A 19838-nucleotide genomic window follows, 5' to 3' on the forward strand; every position below is an offset into this window, starting at 1 on the left:
ATTAGTTTTCAAATTTGAAAACACTTTTTTTGTTTTTTTGTTTCCTTTCTTGCTTTATTTATTTTATTTTGTTTCTACTTACAACAAAATACTTATTGTTGCTATTTTTAATTATTACGAGGGCCGAACCATAAGACATTAAAGCATTTCAAATGAACTCTGAAAAAGTTGAAAGTTGGCATGGTATCATAAATTGACCCACATAGCATGTGCATGTACAAAACGGACAATGGTATCATACTCGTCAGTTACAAAGTTGGCATGGTATCATCATAATAGTTGCGGGAGAAAGTCTTCACTTTTTCTTTGCTTGTGTCATTTGCTTATTGTGTTGTAACCATGGATAATCTTCATCGTTTATCAGGATGCTGGGGTCAGCCTTGACTTTGAAGGGAGGAATTTCATGAAACTTTTCATAATCTTCAGACATGTCTGTCTTGTCCTCCACTCCCACGATATCCCTTTTTCCTGAAAGAACTATGTGGCGCTTTGGCTCATCGTATGATGTATTCGCTTCCTTCACAAAGATAACCTGTGCCACATCATTGGCTAGGACGAACGGTTCGTCAGTGTACCCAAGATTTTTCAGATCCACTGTTGTCATTCCGTACTGTGGGTCTACCTGTACCCCGCCTCCTGACAGATTGACCCATTTGCACTTAAACAAAGGGACCTTAAAATCATGTCCGTAGTCAAGTTCCCATATGTCCACTATGTAACCATAATATGTGTCCTTTCCCCTCTCGGTTGTTGCATCAAAGCGGACACCGCTGTTTTGGTTGGTGCTCTTTTGATCTTGGTCAATCGTGTAAAATGTATTCCCATTTATCTTGTATCCTTTCCAAATCAATACAGTCAAAGATGGTCCCCTGGACAACAAGTACAGCTCATCACAAACAGTGTTGTCACCTCTGATACGTGCTTCCAACCAACTGCTGAAAGTCCTGATGTGTTCACATGTAATCCAGTCGTCGCACTGCTCCGGGTGTTTGGAGCACAGACTGTTCTTGTGTTCATCGACATACGGGGTCACCAAGGTAGAGTTCTGTAGAACTGTGTAGTGTGCTTGAGACCAAGAATATCCGTCCCTGCATATTATTGAGTCCCTTCCAAGCGTGCCTTTTCCAGTTAGTCTCCCCTCATACCGCGATTTAGGGAGACCTATCTTCTTAAGGCCAGGAATGAAGTCAACACAAAACCCGATGACATCCTCTGTTTGATGGCCCATGGAGATGCTTCCTTCTGGCCTAGCGCGGTTACGGACATATTTCTTTAGGACTCCCATGAACCTGTCAAAGGGGTACATATTGTGTAGAAATACGGGGCCCAGAATGACAATCTCGTCAACTAGATGAACTAGGACGTGCGTCATGATATTGAAGAAGGATGGTGGGAACACCAGCTCGAAACTGACAAGACATTGCACCACATCACTCCTTAGCCTTGGTATGATTTCTGGATCGATCACCTTCTGAGAGATTGCATTGAGGAATGCACATAGCTTCACAATGGCTAATCGGACGTTTTCCGGTAGAAGCCCCCTCAATGCAACCGGAAGCAGTTGCGTCATAATCACGTGGCAGTCATGAGATTTTAGGTTGTGAAACTTTTTCTCTGCCATATTTATTATTCCTTTTATATTAGACGAGAAGCCAGTCGGGACCTTCATACTAAGCAGGCATTCAAAGAAGATTTCCTTCTCTTCTTTGGTAAGAGCATAGCTGGCAGGACCTTCATACTGCTTTGGAGGCATGTCGTCTTTTTCGTGCAAATGTTGTAGGTCCTCCCGTGCCTCAGCTATATCTTTTGTCTTCCCATACACGCCCAAGAAGCCTAGCAGATTCACGCAAAGGTTATTCGTCACGTGCATCACGTTGATCGAAGAGCGGACCTCTAGGTCTTTCCAGTAGGGTAGGTCCCAAAATATAGATTTCTTCTTCCACATGGGTGTGTGTCCCCCAGCGTCACTCGGAACAGCTAGTGCGCCGGGACCCTTTCCAAAGATTACGTGTAAATCATTGACCATAGCAAGCACGTGATCACCGGTACGCATGGCGGGCTTCTTCCGGTGATCTGCCTCGCCTTTGAAATGCTTGCCTTTCTTTCGACATTGATGGTTGGTCGGAAGAAATCGACGATGGCCCAGGTACACATTCTTCCTGCAGCTTGCCAGGTATATACTATCGGTGTCAAGTAAACAGTGCGTGCATGCGTGGTATCCCTTGTTTGTCTGTCCTGAAAGGTTACTGAGAGCGGGCCAATCGTTGATGGTCACGAACAACAACGCCTTTAGGTTAAATTCCTCCTGTTTGTGCTCATCCCACGTACGTACACCGTTTCCATTCCACAGCTGTAAAAGTTCTTCAACTAATGGCCTTAGGTACACATCAATGTCGTTGCCGGGTTGCTTAGGGCCTTGGATGAGAATTGGCATCATAATGAACTTCCGCTTCATGCACATCCAAGGAGGAAGGTTATACATACATAGAGTCACGGGCCAGGTGATGTGATTGCTGCTCTGCTCCCCAAAAGGATTAATGCCATCCGCGCTTAAAGCAAACCATACGTTCCTTGGCTCACTTGCAAACTCATCCCAGTACTTTCTCTCGATTTTTCTCCACTACGACCCGTCAGCGGGTGCTCTCAACTTCCCCTCTTTCTTACGGTCCTCACTGTGCCATCGCATCAACTTGGCATGCTCTCTGTTTCTGAACAGACGTTTCAACCGTGGTATTATAGGAGCATACCACATCACCTTCGCAGGAACCCTCTTCCTGGGAGGCTCGCCGTCAACATCACCAGGGTCATCTCGTCTAATCTTATACCATAATGCACCGCATACCGGGCATGCGTTCAGATCCTTGTACGCACCGCGGAAGAGGATGCAGTCATTAGGGCATGCATGTATCTTCTGCACCTCCAATCCTAGAGGGCATACGACCTTCTTTGTTGCGTATGTACTGTCGGGCAATTCGTTATCCTTTGGAAGCTTCTTCTTCAATATTTTCAGTAGCTTCTCAAATCCTTTGTCAGGCACATCATTCTCTGCCTTCCACTGCAGCAATTCCAGTACGGTACCGAGCTTTGTGTTAACATCTTCGCAACTGGGGTACAACCCTTTTTTGTGGTCCTCTAACATGCGATCGAACTTCAGCTTCTCCTTTTGACTTTCGCATTGTGTCCTTGCATCGACAATGACCCGGCGGAGATCATCATCATCGGGCACATCGTCTGGTTCCTCTTGATCTTCAGTAGCTTCGCCCGTTGCAGCATCATCGTGCACATCGTCTGGTTCCTCTTGATCTTCAGTAGCATCACCGTATTCAGGGGGCACATAGTTGTCATCGTACTCTTCTTCTTCGCCGTCTTCCATCATAACCCCTATTTCTCCGTGCCTCGTCCAAACATTATAGTGTGGCATGAAACCCTTGTAAAGCAGGTGGGTGCGGAGGATTTTCCGGTCAGAGCAAGACTTCGTATTCCCACATATAGGGCATGGACAACACATAAAACCATTTTGCTTGTTTGCCTCAGCCACTTCGAGAAAATCATGCACGCCCTTAATGTACTCGGAGGTGTGTCTTGAACCGTACATCCATTGCCGGTTCATCTGCGTGCATTATATATAATTAAGTGTGTCAAAAATCATTACAGAACATCATGAATAGATAATTAAGTGACCAAATTAATATAAGTTCATCATCACATTAAAACCAAAGTACGTACATAGTTCTCATCTAACAACATAAAGCTCTGCAGAGCATCTAAATTAATTAAACCATACACTGAAACTATGTAAAATATTTCAATGCGAAAACAAATGCGATCATAATCGCAACCAATGTAACAACTGATCCAACGGCATAATGATACCAAGCCTCGGTATGAATGGCATATTTTCTAATCTTTCTAATCTTCAAGCGCATTGCATCCATCTTGATCTTGTGATCATCGACGACATCCGCAACATGCAACTCCAATATCATCTTCTCCTCCTCAATTTTTCTATTTTTTTCCTTCAACAAATTGTTTTCTTCTTCAACTAAATTTAACCTCTCGACGGGTCGGTTGGAATTTCCGGTTCAACAACCTCCTAGATAAATAAAATCTATGTCACGTTGGTCGGCATAATTGTCATAAACAATAAATGAACCAATAGTTATGAAAATATAATATATACCACATCTGAATCATAGACAGGATGAGGGCCGACGGGGGTGGATACCAAAACCATCGCACTATATAAGATGCAATAATAAAAGTAAGAAAATTATACAAGTATCTATATAAATATACAAGTAAGACTTTTTTTCCTTTCAGAAAGAAGATAAGAACAAGAGGCTCACCACGGTGGTGCCGGCGACGAGATCGGCGCGGCGATCGACAGCGGTGAAGACGGGGACGGGACGTGACGGACCGCTAAACATAGACAAATATTGAGGAAAATGGAGCTTGGAGGTCGAGCTTAGAGAAGAGAAAGATTAAGTAGTGTGGCTCGGGCATTCCATCGAACACCTCGTGTGCATAGGAGGTGAGCTAGAGCACCACAAAGCTCTCCCCTCGCCGGCCACGAAAAACAGAGCACTGGGAGTGCTCTGCTCGCGGGCGAGGGGTAGATATAGGCAACTAATTGGTCCCGGTTCGTGCCACGAACCGGGACTAAAGGGCAGCCTTTGGTCCCGGTTCACTCCACCAACCGGGACCACTTGTGGTGGGCCAGGAGCGAGGCGCATTGGTCCCGGTTCGCCCCACCAACCGGAACCAATAGGTCCAGCCGAACCGGGACCAATGGCCCACGTGGCCCGGCCGGCCCCCAGGGCTCACGAACCGGGTCCAATGCCCCCATTGGTCCCGGTTCTGGATTGAACCGGGACTAATGGGCTGACCCGGCCTGGACCATTGCCCCCTTTTCTACTAGTGTATGCACATGCCCGCTTAATTAAGACATGCAAATGTGTATGTGTGTGCATGCAGTTACCATTAGATCTTGTTAATCATTAAAGTTGATGAAGAAACAGTTGAAGTATTGGACTCACTACTTAAAAAAAAGAGACTATTCAATCGCGAAGGGGATAGTCGATAGGTAATTCCAATCATTATTAACTATATGGCGGCCTCTTTAGTTCGTCATTCCCTGATATAAACTATTTAATAACTCATTTATTCATTTTCTTTGCCGGCGGGCAGGGCTTGGGAAAAGTTCAGGAATTCGAAAGAGGTTCCAGGCGAATGGAGAGAAAAGATGTATTGGTTTCGACCCAAGGTATAATTAATTAAGTAGTACTAGCTAGCTACCATGCATCTCTTTAATTCTAGTTTCAATACCATTAATTATCATGCTTGATTAATTATTATCTGATTAAATTCTATTCTCGTAAAGTCCCTGAAGCAGGCGCGGGGGACTGATGTGTGTGCATACTACATTTTCAAGAACATTCGCACGATGACGTCCGGAAGGACCAAAACTGATAGAAAGCTATGGGTACGTTTGACAGAACAATATTCACAATTTTTACATCATTATCGATATCTAGTCACATAACTAATACACATGCATATTGATCTCATTCTTAACAGTTCGAATCGGTGCGGGAGAAGCTCCTAGCAGAGGAGCGCATACGAGCACTTCAAGAGGAAATAGCAGGATTTTTGCTCGACGAGGTCATAGAACACAAAGGGGAGTTCTATTACGAGCTACCACCCCAAAGAACCACTCCAATTGTCATCGTGCTCCAAAGGCACCAAGGCAAATGCCACTGGCTCTGAAGGCAACATGTAGGAAAAACTGTATATATATATATACATGTGTATGTGTGAATAATGGTGTGGTTGTGAGACATTCGATGATATATATATATAGGGTGGGTCTATTCTAATAACATCCCTTAAGACCTTATTCTGCACACCAAAACGTTTTATTCTGCTAACACTTAAACACTGTCCGACACACCTGCAGCGAACTGCTCGAAACCAACCGGCCACACCACCCCCTCGGACTAAGCCCACCAGCCCCGACCCAATCCGCCTTCTTCCACCCCCGCACCGCCCACAGGCCCCCGATCCACCAACCTCCCGCGCCACTCCCCGCCCATCAGCTGGAGTCAACCCCCGTCGCCACTACCTACCACGGCGCCGTGCCTCCTAGATCCACCGCCGACGCTCAACCCCCATCCCCTTGCCCCACCTCGTGACCGCCTCCTACGCGCCCCCACCCGAGCCGCCGGGTTCAACCCAGCTCCACCCACACCGGCGCACCACCTACCGCAACTGCACGCTGCTGCGGCGCCGATCCAGGCGCGCCCGCGCAGCTGCCGACGTGGATCTGGCCCGAGGCCACGGCATCCGGCCCTCCACCAGACCCTGCCGCAAGCTCCCTTGTCGCAGCGCCAAAGATCCTCCATCTCTTCGCTGCCACGACCACCGCTATGCCCTGACTCGCCCCACTTTCCTATCTCCCAGCTCGATCCAGATCGGGATCAAGCTACAGGCGGAGCTCCTTCCCCCTCGCCGGCGGGACCACTTCTCTCCTCGCAGCCTCCTGTGCGACGGCATACAGAGGAGGACGAGGAGCTCCTCGTAGTTGATCTCAACCTCTACGGGGAGCGGGGAGGATTCGAGGTCGTTGACCATGTTTGGACCCGACATGAAGTCGAGCAGTTCGGCAGCGCCAGCCAGCCGCCGGTGAGACCATCATCGTCCGCCCGCCACTCCCTGCTTCCCCTTCTCCCTCTGCTCTCGCTCATCCCTTTCCCCTCTCTCAATCCTTCTCTATGCTACAGTAGGGACGCAGCCATGGTCACCGTTGCGTGAAAGTTGCCACCGTCGGGACCCAACGCATCGCCGACAAAGTTCACCATCGCCAGTGCTCGCCTTGCGTCGCCCGCATATCGATCCAGTCACAGCTAACGAGGCCTGATCTCGAGTTTGGAGTGGGCCGGTGGCCGCAGGAACCCATGCATCTGCCCACGGAGATGGGGCAGCGGCTGTGGAAGAGCAGTAGTTGCTCGTGTGCAGTTCATAAAAGGCTTATTTTGCTCCCTTTTTGGCATATTTTGGATGCAGTTCCTGTTATGCGGTTTCAGTGATGAAGTTCAGTGTAGCATTGCCTGCAGCTTCTTTTTATTTTGCAGCGAGGTTCTCCTGTTTGTTGGTTGTAGTTCGGTGCACGAGGATTGCAATCTTGATCGGAGATGCGTTGAAAAATGGTTCCCTGCAAAATCAACAGAGGTGAGTGCCCTCCTCTCTCTCCTTTCCTACTTCCTCCTTACCTCTCTCCCTCACATCTCGCTTGTGCCCCGCAGGTGGCGCCATGTCCATCTCGATCTTGTCCCTGCGCCACTCCATGTATCCCGTTTGATCGCGACCTCCCTGACGACCAAGTGCTGCAGCCCACTTTTTTCATCGGCTCTTGTAGTGCATTTAGTTGTCGTGTGCGGTTCATTGCACTTGGCCTCACAGTTGAGATGAAATTATAAAGACAAAAATGATAGCAAAAATTAAAAAGTGAATCACAAAAGCAGTCCACAACGCCAGCATCATGTTTGAGAAAAGTTATTTTTTGTTGCAGATTTTGGATGAGCATCTTCCATGTGGTTTCAGTGCAGATGATGTTCCAGCACGGTCCATTGATTTTTTGCTTGCAATGTAGTGTGGTGAAATTATACTCGTCCTCCCCCTTCATCCTCACCACTTTATACTTAGTCCGATGCTTGCATGTGGTGTGGATTTTTTTGTATAAAGATTGTAGGGACTCATTTGATTGCAGTGAAACATGATGATGTTCAGGCATGAGCATGCAGTTTCGACCATGTGAACATGCAGTGCAAAAATCGTGTTTCCCGTGTTTGATGATTTTATGTATAAAAGTTATATGGGCTCCTTTGAAAATTGTTTACCAAAGAAGTTCATTTCAAATTGTGTTGCGGCTCATTTCCCTCGACCATGCAGTTCGCTTCTTCGCACATGTACACAACTCGCCAATGTGGAAACCCAAAACTCCAAACAGAAAAAGAAAGAAGGAAATGAAGTGCAAAGATGTGTTAAATGAAAAATGGTAGAGAAACAACAAAAAAAGGTAATGCCGTTCACTTGACCATTTGATGCAGTGCAAAAATGTGTTAAATGAAAAATGGTAGAGAAACGAAAGTAGTGACGTTCACTTGACCATTTGATGCAGTGCGGTTTTCTAACTGAAGCAGTGCGGTCGGGTGTCTGATGTTGTTCATCTTGTAAGTGAACATTTAATGAAGTGCGGTTTTCTAATTGAAGCAGTGCGGTCGGATGTCTGATGTTGTTCATATTGTAAATGCAAAGAAAAAATGTTATTGAAACGATAAATAAAGTAATGCGGTTTACTTCTCCATGCATTTGGGGTTCACTTACGCCCGATGTGAAGTCCCGTCCACTTCCTTGCATGACAAAATTTACGTGTAAATAAAAAAATCAAGTAGTCCGCTTGCCCATCTGATGGGGTGCGGCTTCCTGTGTGAAGCAGTGCGTTCTTCTGTCTGATGTAGTACACAAGTCGATTTGTGTGTCGTGAAAAACAGAGTTTCCGTATTTTGGTAAAATTGAAACTGATCTTAAATCGTAAGGGATTAGAGAGAGTGTTCTACATGTAAAAGTTGTGTCTCTTCGATATCTTTCCAACGGCGTATGATTTGAATTATTCCGACCAGCCGTTCGTAAAAATTTCACGAAAAAACAGCCGCTGCCTCTCGAAGTCAGCCGCACGATTTTCAAAATTAACTAAAAACCGTAAGGAATCTCAAAACCATTTCAACATATGAAAGTTGCGCCTTGTCCGTAGATTTCCAACGGTGTATCATACATCTTGTTCCGACAAACGGTTAGAAAACTGGAGCAAAAACAGTACCGAAAATTTCAAAAATTTTGAAAAACAGAGTTCCACGATTTAGTAAATTTGAAACTGCTCTTAAACCGTAACGAATTAGAGAAACATTTATATATGAAAAAGATGCGCATCAACGATATCTATCCAACGACGTATCGTTTGCTTCATTCCGACGAGCAGTTTAGAAGAAATCGTGAAAAAATGCTCGCTGCCACTCGTCATGGGCCGCACCATTTTCAAAACTGCTCTTAAACCGTCTGGAATCTCGAAAAGTGTTCAACATGTCGAAGTTGCGCCTAATCCATAGATTTTCAATGGTATATTACACGCCTCATTCCGATAAACGGTTAAAAAATTAGAGCGAAAAACAGTACCGAAAAAATAACGCGTGCAGTTTTTTCCGACGAGAAGTTCACTAGTCTATATTGGAGTGCTCATCGTCAAGAAGATGCAGTGCACTAGCGTTCAGCGTGCAGTGCGGAAGTGGTGTGTAGAATAGTTATTCTGCTAATATTAGCAGAATAGACCGTCTGTGTGTGTGTGTGTATATATATATATATTCTATTTATATATATTCTATTTATATATATATGCATAACGTGTACAACATGTAGTATCGTAAAATACCAGCAAACGAAAAAGAATTAAACGGAAAACACAAAATTAGAGGAAAAATAAATAATAAAACCAAAAACCCCCAAATTTTTTAGTACCGGTTGGTGTTACCAACCGGCACTAAAGGTCTCCCCGCACCCGGCCCTGGCTCGTGCCACGTGGTGGCCCTTTAGTGGCGGTCGTGCAGAACCAGTACTAAAGGGGAGGGAGACCTTTAGTCCCCACCCTTTAGTGCCGGTTACAGAACCGGCACTAAGGCCCTTACGAACCGGTGTTATAGCCTGGTTCTGCACTAGTGTGTATGCGGTCCAATGAATGTTGATGCTCGTGGTGGGTATCATTATTTTCTAACCTTCACAGATGATTTGAGCAGATATGGGTATATCTACTTAATGAAACACAAGTCTGAATCATTTGAAAAGTTCAAAGAATTTCAGAGTAAAGTGGAGAATCATCGTAACAAGAAAAAAAAAATTCTACGATCTAATCGTAGAGGAGAATATTTGAGTTACGAGTTTGGCCTTCGTTTAAAACAATGTGGAATAGTTTCACAGCTCACGCCACATGGAACACCACAGCGTAATAATGTGTCCGAACGTTGTAACCGCACTTTATTGGATATGGTGCGATCTATAATGTCTCTTACCGGGTTATCATTATCATTTTGGGGTTATGCATTAGAGACAGCTGCATTCACTTTAAATAGGGCACCATCAAAATCCGTTGAGACGACGCCTTATGAACTGTGGTTTGGCAAGAAACCAAAGTTGTCGTTTCTTAAAGTTTGGGGTTCGATGCTTATGTGAAAAAGCTTCAACCTGATAAGCTCGAACCTAAATCGGAGAAATGCATCTTCATAGGATACCCAAAGGAAATAGTTGGGTACACCTTTTATCATAGATCCGAAGGCAAGATCATTGCTAAGAATGGATCCTTTGTAGAGAAGGAGATTCTCTCGAAAGAAGTGAGTGGGAGGAAAGTAGAACTTGATGAGGTAATTGTACCTTCTCCCTTATTAGAAAGTAGTTCATCACAGAAATCAGTTCCATTGATTCCTACACCAATTAGTGAGGAAGCTAATGATGATGATCATGAAACTTCAGATCAAGTTAGTACAGAACCTCGTAGGACTTCCAGAGTATGGTCCGCACCAAAGTGGTACGGTAATCCTATTTTGGAAGTCCTGTTACTAGACCATGATGAATCTACGAACTATGAGGAAGCAATGATGAGCCCAGGTTCCACGCAATGGCTTGAGGTCATGAAATCTGAGATGGGATCCATGTATGAGAACGAAGTGTGAACTTTGGTGGACTTGGCCAATGATCGGCAAGCCATATTAAATAAATGGATCTTCAAGAGGAAGACATACACTGATAGTAGTGTTACTATCTACAAAGCTCGACTTGTCGCAAAAAGGTTTTTGACAAGTTCAAGGTGTTGACTACAATGAGATTTTCTCAACTGTACCGATGCTTAAATCCGTCCGAATCATGTTAGCAGTTGGCATATTTTATGAAATCTAGCAAATGGATGTCAAAACTGCATTCCTTAAATGAATATTTTTTAAAGAAGAGTTGTATATGATGCAACCAGAAGGTTTTGTCAATCCTAAAGGTACTAACAAGGTGTACAAGCTCCAGCAATCCATCTATGGACTGCTGCAAGCATCTCGGAGTTGGAATATATGCTTTGATGAGTTGATCAAAGCATATAGTTTTATACACACTTGCGGTGAAGCCTGTATTTACAAGAAAGTGAGTGGGAGCACTACAACTTTTTTGATAAGTATATGTGAATGACATATTGTTGATCAGAAATTATGTAGAATTTTCTAGAAAGCATAAAGGAGAGTTTGACATGATTTTTTCAAAGAAAATACTCGGTGAAGTTGCTTATATATTAGGCATCAAGATCTATAGAGATAGATCAAGACGCTTGATAAGATTTTTTAATGAATACATACCTTGACAAGTTTTTGGAAGAGTTCAAAATGGATCAGTCAAAGAAGGAGTTCTTGTCTATATTACAAGGTGTAAAATTGAGTAAGATTCAAAGCCCGACCACAGGAGAAGATAGAAAGATAATGAAAGTCATTCCCTATGCTTCAGTCATAGGTTCAATAAAGTATGCTATGCTCTGTACCAGACCTATTGTGTACCTTACCATGAATTTGGCAAGGGGGTACAATAGTGATATAGAAGTAGATCACTGGACAGCGGTCAAAATTATCCTTAGTGAGGACTAAGGAAATATTTCTCGATTATGGAGGTGATAAAAGAGCTCGTCGTAAAGAGTTACATCGATGCAAACTTTTACACTGATCCAGATGATTCTAAGTCTCAATCTGGATACATATTAAAAGTGGGAGCAATTAGCTAGAGTAGCTCCGTGCAGAGCATTGTAGACACAGAATATTTGCAAAATACATACGACTCTGAATGTGACAGACCCGTTGACTAAACTTCTCTCACAAGCAAAACATGATCACACCTTAGTACTCTTTGGGTGTTAATCACATAGTGATGTGAACTAGATTATTGACTTTAGTTAACCCTTTGGGTGTTGGTCACATGACGATGTGAACTATGAGTGTTAATCACATACAGATGTGAATATTGGTGTTAAATAACATGGTGATGTAAACTAGATTATTGACTCTAGTGCAAGTGGGAGACTGAAGGAAATATGCCCTAGAGGCAATAATAAAGTTATTATTTATTTCCTTAATTCATGATAAATGTTTATTATTCATGCTAGAATTGTATTAACCGGAAACTTAGTACATGTGTGAATACATAGAGAAAATATATAGACCCTAGTACGCCTCTACTTGACTAGCTCATTAATCAAAGATGGTTATGTTTCCTAACCATAGACATGTGTCGTCATTTGTGGAACATGATCACATCATTAGGAGAATTATGTGATGGACATGACCCATCCGTTAGCTTAGCATTATGATCATGTCAGTTTCATCGCTACTGCTTTCTTCATGACTTATACAAGTTCCTCAGACTATGAGATTATGCTATTCCCGAATACCGGAGGAACACTTTGTGTGCTACCAAACGTCACAACATAAAAGGGTGATTATAAAGGTGCTCTACAGGTGTCTCCGAAGGTGTTTGTTGGGTTGGCATAGATCGAGATTATGATTTGTCACTCCGTGTATCAGAGAGGTATCTCTGGGCCCTCTCGGTAATGCACATCACTATAAGCCTTGCAAGCAATGTGACTAATGAGTTAGTTGCGGGATGATGCATTACGGAACGAGTAAAGAAACTTGCCGGTAACGAGATTGAACTAGGTATGATGATATCGACGATGGAATCTCGGGCAAGTAACATACCGATGACAAAGGGAATAACATATGTTGTTATGCGGTTTGACCGATAAAGATCTTCGTAGAATATGTAGGAACCAATATGAGCATCCAGGTTCCACTATTGGTTATTGACCAGAGATGTGTCTCGGTCATGTCTACATAGTTCTCGAACCCGTAGGGTCCGCACGCTTAACGTTCGATGATGATTGGTATTAGGAGTTTATGTGATTTGATGTACCAAAGTTTGTTCGATGTCCCCGATGAGATCACGGACGTGACGAGGAGTCTCAAAATGGTCGAGACATAAATTTTCATATATTGAAAGGTTACATTTGGACATCGGAATGGTACCGAGTGGTTCGGGCATTTTTTCGAAGTACCGGGAGGTTACCGGAACTCCCGAGAGAAGTTATGGGCCTTATGGGCCATAAGAGGGAAGCACACCGGCCCACATGGGGCTGGTGCGCCCCCCTTTGGGATGGAGGCCGAATTGGACTTGGGAAGGGGGCGCCACCCCCCTTTCCCCCCTCCGGTAAAAGGAAAAAAAGGGTGAGGCCGAATCCTACTAGGACTGGAGTCCTAGTAGGACTCCCCTCTCCCTGGCGCGCCCCTTGTTGGCCGGCTTCCTCCTCCCCTCCTTTATATACAGGGGCAGGGGGCACCCCAAAGACAATAGACAACACAAGTTGATCTTTTAGCCGTGTGCGATGGCCCCCTCCACAGTTACACACCTCGGGCATATCATCGTAGTGTTTAAGCGAAGCCCTGCGCCGGTAACTTCATCATCACCGTCGCCATGCCGTCGTGCTGACGAAACTCTCCCTCGGCCTCAACCGGATCAAGAGTACGGGGGACGTCATCGAGCTGAACGTGTGCGGAACGCGGAGGTGCCGTACGTTCGGTACTTGGATCGGTTGGATCGCGAAGAAGTTCGACTACATCACCCGTGTTATTGAAACGCTTCTGATTTCGGTCTACGAGGGTACGTGAACACACTCTCCCCTCTCATTGCTATGCATCTTGTAGATAGATCTTGCGTGATCGTAGATTTTTTTTTGAAATTACCGCGTTCTCCAACAAAACTCCACTATCCAATGGCAACTGGATGAGAGGCCTTCATCTGCAGTGTTTTTGGTCCCTTCCAACAAATTCAACTTGTCAACCTATCCGAAGAGCTTGATACAATTTGTTGGAAGACCTCCACTTCCAATACCTACTCTGCCTCCTCGACCTACAATCTACAATTCTTGGCTCCATCAACCGGCCCACCCTGAATAAAATTTGGCACATCAAATCTGAAGGAAAAGTGAGGTCCTTCACTTGGCTATTGGTGCAAAACCGGCTTCCCACCACTGATCAGTTGCGAGCGAGAGGCTGTGATCACGATGTCACTTGCTCTCTTTGTTATAGGCCGCTGGCGGCTCACCTGCTCTGCCATAGCCCTTCCCCTGTTGAAGTCCGTTTTTAAGTTGCACTGCACTCATCAACCCAGTCAAAATGCTGCTGCAAGCTTAAACAACTCGCAGGTCCTCACAGCACAAGGTTGGTGGGCTCATCACAGCTCAAGTTCCAAGCAAGACGCCCAGCAAGCAATGTACTTCGCATGGAATATGTGGAATGAACGCAACCTCCGCATCTTCCAGCACTCTCCCTCAACTCCTGATGAGATCACCTATGACTCTTACAGCAGCACTCTTCAAATTCTTTATCTATAATGCAAAGGCAGAGCACCTGCCATTTTTCCTCAAAAAAGACAAAGCCAAGTGGCTGAAAATTTACACTCAGAGACGGATAAACACAAGGCAAAAAAATATTTGTGGGCTTTCTCATCCTCAGGCCGTCGGTTGATATATGGAGTAGACGACCGCAGGTGACCATGGTTCATGTCAACCACGACCATGGAGGCCTCACCATGAAACTCCTCCTTCCGCAACAGGTAGCACAGAACATCCGGGTCATCAGCGCTGATGATCAGGAACTCGGGAAGACGCCGATGAGGTACACTAGGATGCGCCAAACGGCGCTCCAGGTCGATCACACAATGTGGCTCCCACTCGAACCTGGAGTCACTGCCAGCATGTCACGTTCAAAGTCTAAGTGGTGAGCCGCGTGAGCCGCGAGGGTGAAGGACACATACATGGAGTGGCCGCTGCCCATGTCGAGGCGAACGGTGGTCTTGTTCCTGCTGACGGCCTCATGGGCAGCGCCTAGGTCGCCGTACCAGTGGGTGCGGCCGATGCAATCCAGCATCACCCAGTCGAGGAAGACACGACGGTCTCCCTCCTCCGGCTCCGCTGGCCATGGCGACCGGGATCGGGAATAAAGCAGCCACCATCTCTATAAACCCTAAACCTAGCTAAAAATAAGGCGAGAGACTTAAGTTATACTAGCAGGGCAAGATTATTGGGCCAGGCAAGCAGGTGCAATACAACATCAACTAGCGAGAATCAAATACTGCAATAGAAATTAATCCAACACACGCAGACTATCACACATACGATGCACTTGATAAAATCATGGAACATAAGCAAATGGAGTGACACAACGAAAACTGACAGACACACACACGCACCAAATGTAAGCCAAGGCCATCGCAGGCAGGCTAGCTTTCATAATTCCGTCAGTGGAACAATAACTGAAGCAAGACGAAGTATTCATCATGAAAGTTGAATGACTATTTGTGTCCAGAAATTAGATAAGAGTCGTGCTATACACACGGCAAGTTTTGCACGATCCATAGACGATAATTGAATCCAGCCGGGTATGCATATGACTGAGAAGGGCACTAGCCGCTGGATTTGCACGTCGTGCACCTGTCGGGCACAAGTATCGTGCGGGAAGAAGTTTCGATTAGATAATACCAGCGCGTAGTTACCGAATTAAACGATTAATTCCTGCAGTTACTCTCCACACTTGAGTGTGGTACAGAGTCGGTGAAGTGCACAAAATCGAAGAACCTGCAGCATATAATCCCATTTCTGCATCTCAGCAAGCAGAACGCAGTTCTAGACACCTGTGGAGAAATCATGGGAAACCCGTTAAAGTTATACGGTCTCATAATTTGTGCTTGATTCGAACTGTAGTAAACATTAGTTTCACCACTGGATATTGTGCTGAGAACTCAACCAACAATATTTGGGAGAAAACAGTAACAGAAACAGCAAACGCAAATATGTAACATGCAGTGCGGTGACATACTTTCAGCTTCTAGAGTAATAAAAACAGAGAACGCAAATAGGTAATACCAATGCAATTCTAGACACCTGAGACCAGATTTTTTAGAGGAAAAAGGCTCTCGCCCAGGCCCCATTTCCGCTGCTGAAAACAAAACCAGGTAACAAAGTATACTTTGAACAGCACACAGGAGTAGGCACATGCGCCAGACCAGCAACAAACATGACAGAAACTAGAACTAACAGACCAAAACACATCCTCAGCTTCAAAACAAAAAAAGCCTCACAAGCACTACGCATCGACAGACAAACCTGACAGCAGATGTTTGCAACGTTGATGGCCAATTTGACTCCACGTGAAACATACTAATGGAAGAACCTACATACTACAGCACAGAATCCAAGTCCTGCATCTCCGCAACCAGGATACAATCCTAGACACCTGTGGAGTGCTCAATGTCATTAGTAAAACCAATTTGCCATTTCATTCATGGAGAAGTGATTAGAGTTATACAATCTCTCATTTTTGGCATGATCCAAACAGTAGAGAGGGGGAGAAAACTCGAGCAAATAGAAGAGAAGGTAGCTGGGTGAAGGAGTGATGAAGGGAACAGAAAGCGGCTGAGGAAGGGATGAGGAAGTGAGGCCTGGAGGAAAGATCCAAACGCCAATAAAGAGCGGTAGGAGGCGGCCAGGTTGGAGTGAGCTGAGCTAAGGTTCATGGAGAGTATCTCAAGTCCTCGCTTGGATTCGGGTACTTGAGAAATCATTTTAAAGAGGATAGCAATATGTTTGTTCAAAAGAATATTTCAGATACCTCAACTTACATACAGAAGACAAGCTTACCTACTCAACCAGTACGTCATAATAACATACTGAACCAGACAGTCATCTTAAGTGTTGTGCAAAAGTTCAGCTCCATTGTGTCCTCCACCACCAATGCTTGTTTCTACAAGCATAAGAAGTCAAACAACCAATGATATTCCAATGGAAAACCAACTAAATACTGGAAGGCATCAAGGAAATATTTAGATGAACTCAAAAGGTGCAATTTGAGAAGAAAAAACAGGTGAGCTTTGATACAGCATTGACAAATCCTACCAATATAAGAAATTGTGCCTATTCAGATTTAGTCTGTCTTCAAATAAATTAAGCCTGAAAAGATGAAATAAGCTCAGTTTATTTAGAAGGGTGGCCACTCGCAGCTCGTATAAGTTATAAAACAAGCAATTGTTTTACAAATTTTAAACCTAGTCATTGTTACAGCAGGAGTCTCATAGAGATGATAAAATAAGCAATTCATTTACAATTTTCTAACCGAGTCATTGTTACAGATTTACAGGTTTTTAGCAAGATAAGCACAGATAAAAATGTTGAATGGTAGAAGCATAAGTCGCTTTAAGCTTCCAAATGCAAGTATTAAGCTAATCTATTTGACATTCTAGTTGGTTCAAGCTAGATTTTCTTTTTTTCTTTTTTTTGCGAGGAGGTTCAAGCTAGATTTTCATGCAGTCATCTTCAACTTCCAACTGTTAAGTTCTAATCTGAAGTCAAAAGTGTACTGGAGATATGAACTAGCACTACCATTATACACTTCTTAGATGCTCCCTCCATTCCAATGAACAGGGCACGCACATATTTCAAAATTCAACTTTGACCATTAATTTAGCCAACAAAATATATGTTATGTTACTTCAAAATTATACAACTGAAAACTTTTTTTGAAAACGAATTGAACGATATAACCTTTGTCACAATAACCTACATTTGGTTGGTTAAATTGATGGCCGAAGTTTCATTTTGAAATTCATGCGCCTTATTCACTGGAATGGAGGGAGTATGTCAATAGGCAGGTAACAATGAAATTCAGTCCAATTATTATGCACAGCATTTGGCAAACTTGGTTGCACAAGCAGAATTGGTGACATAAACTAAACTAGATACCACAAGCAAATATATTTCCAGATCATAACAACAACATGAACACCATTATACACGCATTGGGACAGGACACTACAGTGCAAAATTGCAATATATAGCAGAAATCATCAAGCAGCAAAATAAATTAGTGATATGGCATAAATTAAAAATTGTTAGCTTAAACCTAACGGATGTGAACAACATTTCATCGACTAATTGTCGAAAACAAGCTGATTTCGTTATACCCTCGGTGTCAAGGCATTACGTTACCTCCAGTATAGACACTTTCGAATGGTTGATGGAAATGCCAACTGCTGGCTTCGTACATCTTATTGAATTGCAATGACTCAAGCTGGACCATGAAGTGGCCGGCAACCGTCTGCACCACCACCGCATTATTGTACTCAGCCAAGCCTAGCATCACCGTGGGCTCTTTCTCCTCTGAATTCAGGGAAAGTAGCGTGTCTAGCTCAAAAGTTCTTCCCAGCACCCATGAAGCCTGGCCATCACAATCAATCTTCCTCCTCCACAACTGGACATTGCAGTCAGACTTGAATAGAATACCAGGCCCACCATCCTCTGCCCGCATAACCGTGGATTGGCAACTACCCACATCAAGAATATCTACAGGCCCTGCTATCACGGTTAGGATCCTCTTATTCAAATCAAACTCAAGGATTCTAGAACAGACACCCGTAATCAGATAGTGAAGGGAATCCCCAATCAGCACAGGCACCCCCCTAAAATCGAAGTCAACTGGCACCTCATTTGGAAGCGGAGTCGAGACGAGATTGCCCCATACGCCCGCCTCGGACGAGTAGACGCAGGCGGTGATCACTTGTTTGTCTCTGCCCAACAAGACCACCTGGAAGTGGCGGATGGCCCCGGCGGCGCGAAGCACCGCCCCGCCGATCCCCTGCTTCGTGTCGAACCCCGGGGGAATGTCTAGGCGGTGCTGGTCTCCGGTGACGGGGTCCCACACCAGGACCTTGATCCAATACGGGAGGAACATGAGCAGGAGGCTGTGGCGGCAGTCGAGGAAAGTGATGGGGCCGCGGCCGCCGAGCTGCAAGGAGAAGCGCTCGGCGGGGACACGATTGGGGGCCTCCATGGTGGGTACGAAGGAGACGACCGGACTTTGCTTGTCCCTGATGAAGCAGCCGAGGATGGGAGGGCTGCGGCGGTGGCGGAGGCGGAAGCGGCCGACGAAGCCGGGGTCGGAGACGAGGCGGCGCCAGCGGGTGCAGACGGCGGAGGCGCGCGGTAGGGAGGACGGATCCGGGGAGAGGCGGAGGAGGATCTCGTCGAGCAGGTCGCCGTCCTCCAGCGGCGGCGCCGACGCCGGGCGGGGGCGGAGGCGGCGGTGGCGGCGGAAGCTGGGCGTCATCTCGCTCTTCTCACTTGCTCGTGTGGGTGGGGTGCGGTGGACCCAAGCTGCAGGTGAGATTGAAGCCCAATAGTTTATTTCTTGAGGCCTCCTTTCCTTCGTCATAGGTTAAAAATCCTATCCAGAAATAAGAGATGAATGTTCCTACAAGCTCTCACAGCGATTTGGATTCTGGTCCGTCGGATCTGGTTGCTTGATGGATTTTGGGCCGTCGGATCGACCGCATGGAAGACATCGGCCGTCGGATCTAGGCTGAGCACTATAGGAATGAATAGTTACCCCGTTTCGTGCCACCGCTTGTGAAATTGGGTGGCCGCCGATGGCATTTTCGACATTTCGCCTAGGGGTGTATAAAAGGAGACGGCCCGCGTGGAGATGACCTAGCCGCTCCCAGCCCGCACTCGCGCCCCCTTCCTCGTCCTAGCCGCCCCGCCCGCATTGCCCCGCCCTCTCCTCTCCCTCTCCCTCCCTCAGTCCTCGTCGCCGCCTCGCCCCTCAAACCACGCCACAGTGGACCTCTCTCCTCGTCTCCCTCGTGCCACGCCGCCCGCAACCTCTCTC

The 19838-nt window shown here is 45.5% G+C and overlaps 1 protein-coding gene across 3 annotated transcripts; it reads right to left on the bottom strand.

Moving 5' to 3' along the window:
- Window positions 1-15433: 15433 nt before the first annotated feature.
- On the bottom strand, window positions 15434-19341 carry LOC123135731 (uncharacterized). 3 transcript variants are annotated; one of them, XR_006466149.1, is made up of 4 exons: window positions 18161-19341; window positions 16817-16919; window positions 16283-16412; window positions 15434-15810 (listed from the first exon to the last, which is right to left on the bottom strand). XR_006466149.1 is itself a non-coding variant. In XM_044554921.1 (3 exons), exons 1-2 carry the CDS (start codon window positions 19275-19277, stop codon window positions 16864-16866), a joined length of 1173 nt encoding a protein of 390 aa, XP_044410856.1. In that variant the 5' UTR covers window positions 19278-19341; the 3' UTR covers window positions 15434-15810; window positions 16817-16863. The 3 variants fall into 3 exon arrangements, 2 of the variants coding, with proteins under 2 accessions (XP_044410856.1, XP_044410857.1); XM_044554921.1 differs by lacking the exon at window positions 16283-16412; XM_044554922.1 differs by lacking the exons at window positions 15434-15810; window positions 16283-16412; window positions 16817-16919 and adding an exon at window positions 16980-17125.
- Window positions 19342-19838: the final 497 nt, after the last annotated feature.

This window comes from Triticum aestivum, chromosome 6B (genome assembly GCF_018294505.1).
Source record: "Triticum aestivum cultivar Chinese Spring chromosome 6B, IWGSC CS RefSeq v2.1, whole genome shotgun sequence".
Taxonomy (NCBI): Eukaryota; Viridiplantae; Streptophyta; class Magnoliopsida; order Poales; family Poaceae; genus Triticum; species Triticum aestivum.

Bases quoted from the DNA above. Each gene is read 5' to 3' on its own strand.
- LOC123135731 (XM_044554921.1), bottom strand. From the start codon at position 19,277: ATGACGCCCAGCTTCCGCCGCCACCGCCGCCTCCGCCCCCGCCCGGCG. The intron at 16,920-18,160 runs GTAACGTAATGC...TTATGCTTGTAG, and splicing joins CGAAAGTGTCTATACTGGAG to AAACAAGCATTGGTGGTGGA.